Source organism: Nematolebias whitei, chromosome 15 (assembly GCF_014905685.2).
Source record: "Nematolebias whitei isolate Nwh7 chromosome 15, NemWhi1, whole genome shotgun sequence".
Lineage (NCBI taxonomy): Eukaryota > Metazoa > Chordata > Actinopteri > Cyprinodontiformes > Rivulidae > Nematolebias > Nematolebias whitei.
In genome coordinates, this window is record NC_056512.1 from 22,282,780 (window position 1) to 22,289,739 (window position 6,960).

Here is a 6,960-nt window from a genome sequence, read left to right on the forward strand (position 1 = left end):
TTTTTTTTTTTTTTTTTTTCACGAGGTGAAGGTAATGCTAAAATGTGTTTTGCTTGTGAAGACACGAGAAGCTGGGCTTTTTAAAGAGAGTCAGACAAAGGTTTTGATTAGTTCTGCCAAGTGATGTGAACATAACGAGAAAAATTCTGGACAAAGCAAATTACCATACCATACCATTTTATTTATAAAGCACTTAAAACAGCGACAAGACCAACCAAAGCGCTGTACAGACAGAACAACAGGCAACACACAAAGCAAAATACAAAATGAGGTAAATTAGAATAAAGATATAAAAATTATGCATATAATAAATATGATGACTAACCAGTGTGGAGCGTACAGGTTCAAAACACAGATCATCTGGTGTTGAAAGCTACTGAATAGTAGTGGGTTTTTAAAGGGGACTTGAAAACCGAGAGGGAGGGGGCCTGTCTGACAAGCAGAGGTAACTCGCTCCAAAGTCTTTACAAGCTGTGGTTTTGGAATAAGGTATACATGTGATCCTACATTACAAGTAAAACGAGTGATATAGCAGTGCAGCCAGTGTCACAGTGTGACAACAAAACATAAAAATGAACCTTTGCCTTGATTGTTAACAGACAAAACTACAGCTTTTGTTCCTGTATGTTCTTACCTCTGGGTTTGTGTGTTATGAAAGGTGCAGAGGAACAAGTTTTATATTCCCATCTTCAGTCTGTAGAGGATTCATCCTTTTATCCACCTTTCCTTTCTTCACCCTCTCTTTCCTTCTGAAAGCCCTGCTCTCATCTTGGTTGCCTCATTTATTTCATTTTAATCAAACATGTCTGGCGGCCTCTTTTTGCTTCACGTAGGTTTTGATCTGCTCAGTAGAGCAGTTGGGTTTCTGCTCAGCTCTCATACTTTGTCCTCTTTTTCCGTTTTCTTCACTTAACAAGTCTGTGTTCCTATGGTTTTGTTTTCCACCACCGCTGTTCACTTCAACGCTGGTTGTTGCTCTATCCGCCACTGCGTCATCGTTCTGTTTCCCTCTTATCTATTTTTACTATAACTTATTTGTTGTTTCATCCGCGTAGAGCTAAAAAGATAAATCTTTGCTGTGTGTGTCTTTTTTCTCCTAAAAACAAAAACAAGTGTTAAGGGTATCTCTTGGTTTCCTTACTGAGTTGCTAATCATGCAAACTATTTTAACTGGGTTCTTCACAGTGTTAAAGACAATAAAATGCTCAGTCTGCACATATAAATAGATGCTAGTTTTACATTGATTTCAGAACAGCTTTTTATCTCAAAATATAAAACTTAGGTTTATTTTTAGCTTGTGAAATCAAACAACTTAAAAGCTAGACTCATACCGTTTTTCTTGTTCGAGGGTCCAGCTGTTTAGAAATGACATTATTTCACATTGTAATTTGTATGCAACAACATATATTTTCACAGTATAATAGTTCCTTTTTGTCCGTGGGCTTCATTTTTTGTATCTCCTTAATCGTTTTTCTGATATTTTCGTTCGTAATCTGACTTTCCACACCTTCATCCTTTCTAGATCAGTGTCTTCTCCGTGTTTTTGTTTGCATCATCCCTCTCTCCATGAGTGATTTCTTTGTAGTGTGTTTAGATGTTTTTCTTATGAGTTTGAATCATGCCTTTTCTGGTAGACAGGGTACCTGGAAGCCTAGCTTTGAGAAGAAACTCTTGCGCCAATTGAAAAGTGTTGTTTTTTTTCTTTTGTGCCTCCCCCCCCCCTTCTCTAATACTGTCCATATTCTTTCCATAATAGCTTTTCTGACATTCTTTCATCTTTATGGAAATCTTTTTCCCAGTGTTGGTTTGATCTTTTTTTTTTCTTGCTCATATGAAGTTAAAACGCAGCTGCATTTGTTCTCAGAGCTCCTCCTTTACGCTGGGGTCTCACTGGATCTCCACCTGTGGCTAGGCAACCAGTTAAATTTAGAGTTAAATATGAGATGAAAACAAATACTGCATGAAAAAACAGTCTTTTAAACACCGTCTTTTGACAGGAAGCACATGATTAAATCAGTTGAGACTTATTTAGTGTCGTCTGTAAATGTTGTGAGAGAAGCTGCGAGCGCAGTCGCAGCTCTGTGTTGTCGGTGCTGTCACTAATCTCTGAGCAGCAGGTGGTTTGTGTCTTGACTGTCAGTACAAAGCAATGATGCTGTTATCTGGAAGAGATGGTTAGAACAGTAATTCAGCCATTGTTTGGAAGTAAAGGTGATTGTATAAAATATTTGTAGTTACATGCATTTTAAGCACTTTGTATGAACAGATGCTCACAAAACATTTTTTTCTTCTTTCTGTCTTTGTGTAATAACAAAAAAAAAAATGAACACATGCTGCACAAACCTAAATTAGACAGATTTATTTCACCTAGAGATGAAGTACAAATTGACAGAAAGCTTAAATTATTTCAACATTCATTGAACAAGATTCCTTCCACTTTGATTGTAGCTCAATAAAAAATCATTTGTGCTTCAGGCACTACAAAAGTTAAACCAAAAGAAGAGCAGAAGCCTCAAAGAAAGATATGATTGCTTTCATGTTCGTGTCTTTTTAGTTTTTCCACACCCTCTGTTTTCAGTTTTTTGTTTTTTTATTTAGAAGCTCTTTTACTCATTTCCCTCCCATGTCTGTCCTCTAGTCCCCTTGCTGGACCACCTATGCTCAGCCTGGCTTTACCCAGATGAAGCGCTGAAGACGTCAGTTGTGTTTGTGTGGCTTCAGCTGCTGGGGACATGTGGAGACGCAGCAGCCCAGTCCCTGCCTGTTGCCATTAGGGACAGACTGTGCACGCTGCTGCTGCAGACCTTTGCCAATGCTGGCTCAGGACAGCTCATTAAAAACTGTGCTGGTGAGACAAATATCCTTCTATTCCCAGTCACTTCTTTCCTTTTTGGGCACTGTATGCACTACTCTCACTCAAAAGGGTTTATATTTAAAAAAAAAAAAAGTGTGTTCATTTACATATATTTTGTAAGATTACCTTGTTTAACAAACAATAAATAAAGGGGAACCTCAGAATGATCTAACAAATGGATATTATTTCCCAGATTTTATTAGCTGTTTTTAAATCGTCATGGTTAACTTTGTGTAGCGATAAGATTTGTAACTTTCTTTCGTTGAACTGAAATGTATTTCATGAAGATATTGAAATATTACTGGATAGGTGATAACTGATAAGGAAAAGGCTTTAAGGAGATCTCTGACTTTTTGCACATGTTGGCTTAATACAATTTATCTCTATTCTACTAAAAGTTGTTGTTTGTGACATTTGAAAACACCTAATTACTTAAATATTTATATATTTATTACATTTTTTAGCTAAGGATGTTACCATTATGTTACCAGTGCAATGCATTCTGGGGCGATGACGTATACATAGGCAAAAAATATATAATTTATATACAGTAGTCCCTCGCTACTTCACGGTTCATTTATCGCGGACGCGCTCTATCGTGGTTTTTCAAAACAACATTGGACATGACACACAACTGGCTGATTGATGGATGAGCCGCACGATTGGCATGGAATTTTTATTTTAAATTATTTAGCACCTGCTGCACAGTCGTGCAGCTCAGAGCTGCGGAAAAAGTTTCCTCCTGCACCTTTGTGCATCTTTGGATCCTTTGGATCTGCATCAGGCAACACGTCTAACTTGTTAACGCGCTTGAAACGACATCATCCGAATGTGAACGTCTCTTCTAGCAGCTTTGTGCAAAGAGCGATAACAGCAGCATTTAAACAACCTTTATCAGGTAATTCAGATCGGTCCAGAGCAACAACACAAGCTGTAAGAGTTTTTAAAGCTCTGGATCTACTTTTCTGTTGTTGATGCGCTGACTTTAAATTTCTTGAGCCCCGCTACAACATCCCATCACGTCAACACTTCAGCCAAAAAGTTGTAGCAGCACTTTATGAAAAAGATAAAACTGATATTGTCAACAAGCCCTGGACCAGATTAAAGTCCTGATGATGATGAAGATGATGATGATAAATGGGAGATTCAGCCACCTCTTAACAACCATTCAAGAAGAGGTATTGTTCTTTTATTATTATTATCTAATTAACTTTTTTTAATTTAAAATGATATTCTTATTAACCCGTGTTTTTACCTCTTTGTGTTTTATTTCCAATCTGGGACAGAGATAGCAGCTGAGTCTTCCTGTTCAGGGAAATCCACCAGAGATCACCTCCAGCTAAAAAGTCTGTGATGAGTGAACTCTGAACTCTTCCAGGGACAGGTGGGAGCAGGTCCAAGAGGTTGTGAGTAATGAGGTTATGAGGCCAAATACAGCTACACTGCAAAATTAGCAAATCTCTACCTCTTTATTCCTGCTACCTGTTGCTAGTGAGCTGTTTTATCCACTGCTGGAGATGATGTCACTGCAACTAGATCTGTGCTTTTGGCAGAAAATGTGGAGAAGTTGGTCTTTTTGGCCAAAAACTTAAAACTTGATTAGTTAGATTGTAAACAGTCTGTTGCTGCTTATTGTTCTGGTTCTGACTGTTATTGTATTTATTAAGATTTTCATTATTGTTAGTATAGTTTATTTATTGTAAAGAGTGCCGTTTATTTAAAATATCATCCAAATGGGTCGCTTTTATTTATTTTTATACAAACTTATTATTTACTTGGCATATTTTTAAAATAAACGTTTTGTAAGTCTTCATTTTGTCTTTTTTTGTACCAAAAATGAACCGAACCGAGTCCTCCTTGAAATTGAACCGAACCGAAATGTGATTTTAGCGTACCGTTACACCCCTAATATTAAGTATTTCAGGAGATTGGCTGTGATGCACAGCAGACATGGAATAATGGGTCAGGATTGTTTTCTGTCAGAATTTAGTAAACAATGATAGATGTTGATGTGATCGACAAGGTTCCTCTTTATATCCCAAATCAAATATTAAAGACCATGAAAACACTTTGCTTTAAAAACTGACACAGTTCATCTCCTTATCCTTAAACACAGAGGTTATCAAGCTGGTAAAATGACTTGCTTGTGAGAAATGGGATTTAGTATCTCACTTTAAACATTTATTATCTTATTCTGTCACCCATTTCAATCAAATACAGGGTTAAGACAATTCACTAATACAGTGCCTTGCCAAAGTATTCGGCCCCCTTGAACTTTTCAACCTTTTGCCACATTTCAGGCTTCAAACATAAAGATTCAAAATTTTAAATTTTTTGTGAAGAATCAACAACAAGTGGGACACAATCGTGAAGTGGAATGAAATTTATTGGATGTGTCAAACTTTAACAAATAAAAAACTGAAAAGTGGGGCGTGCAATATTATTTGGCCCCCTTGTGTTAATACTTTGTAACGCCGCCTTTTGCTGCAGTTCCAGCTGCAAGTCTCTTGGGGTTTGTCTCTATCAGTTTTGCACATGGAGAGACTGAAATTCTTGACCATTCTTCTTTGCAAAACAGCTCGAGCTCAGTGAGGTTGGATGGAGAGCGTTTGTGAACAACAGTCTTCAGCTCTTTCCACAGATTCTCAATTGGATTCAGGTCTGGACTTTGACTTGGTCATTCCAACACCTGGATACGTTTATTTGTGAACCATTCCATTGTAGATTTGGCTTTATGCTTTGGATCATTGTCTTGTTGGAAGATAAATCTCCGTCCCAGTCTCAGGTCTCTTGCAGACTCAAACAGGTTTTCTTCCACAATGGTCCTGTATTTGGTCCCATCCATCTTCCGATCAACTCTGACCATCTTCCCTGTCCCTGCTGATGAAAAGCAGGCCCAAACCATGATGCTGCCACCACCATGTTTGACAGTGGGGATGGTGTGTTCATGGTGATGAGCTGTGTTGCTTTTACACCAAACATATCGTTTTGCATTGTGGCCAAACAGTTCAATTTTGGTTTCATCTGACCAGAGCACCTTCTTCCACATGTTTGGTGTATCCCAGGTGCTTGTGACAAACTTTAAATAACACTTTTTATGGATATCTTTGAGAAATGGCTTTCTTCTTGCCACTCTTCCATAAAGGCCAGATTTGTGCAGTGTACGACTGATTGTTGTCCTATGGACAGACTCTCCCACCTCAGCTGTAGATCTCTGCAGTTCATCCAGAGTGATCATGGGCCTCTTGGCTTCATCTCTGATCAGTCTTCTCCTTGTTCCAGATGAAAGTTTAGAGGGACGGCCGGGTCTTGGTAGATTTGCAGTGGTGTTGGTCTGATACTCCTTCCATTTCAATATGATTGCTTGCACAGTGCTCCTTGGGATGTTTAAAGCTTGGGAAATCTTTTTGTATCCAAATCCGGCTTTAAACATCTCCAAAACAGTATCTCTGACGTGCCTGGTGTGTTCCTTGGTCTTCATGATGCTCTCTGATCTTTGAACAGAACTCTGAGACTATCACAGAGCAGGTGCATTTATACGGAGACTTGATTACACACAGGTGGATTCTATTTATCATCATCAGTCATTTGGGACAACATTGGATCATTCATAGATCCTCACTGAACTTCTGGAGTGAGTTTGCTGCACTGAAAGTAAAGGGGCCCAATAATATTGAACACCCCACTTTTCAGTTTTTTATTTGATAAAAAAGTTTGACACATCCAATAAATTTCATTCCACTTCATGATTGTGTCCCACTTGTTGTTGATTCTTCACAAAAAATTAAAATTTTATATCTTTTTGTTTGAAGTTTGAAATGTGGCAAAAGGTTGAAAAGTTCAAGGGGGCCGAATATTTTCGCAAAGCACTATAATCCCACCTTTTTATTTTTAGATTAAAATCAAAGTCTTGGGTGGATTCAAACTTTAATCACCTTTAAAATTACATTGATGAGGGGTCTCAGTGAACTCAGGAGAAAAGTTTACTCTGGGCTGGAGATTATATAAATTTGATAAATAATAAAGGAATATTTCCTATTTTTGTCCTTGTTAGAATTTTGTTTCTATCAGTATGCCTAAATGTCACTTGCTAGTTATAAATTTGT

At 37.8% G+C, this 6,960-nt stretch overlaps 1 protein-coding gene across 1 annotated transcript in view; it reads left to right on the forward strand.

Moving 5' to 3' along the window:
• LOC119421101 (meiosis inhibitor protein 1) overlaps nt 1–6,960 on the forward strand; it is a 98,168-nt gene that overhangs the window by 10,900 nt on the left and 80,308 nt on the right. Inside the window, exons 6-7 of the mRNA XM_037688498.1 lie at nt 2,639–2,848; nt 4,971–4,984. Of these exons, the coding sequence (XP_037544426.1) occupies nt 2,639–2,848; nt 4,971–4,984 (224 nt within the window). The remainder of the gene's footprint in view (nt 1–2,638; nt 2,849–4,970; nt 4,985–6,960) is intronic.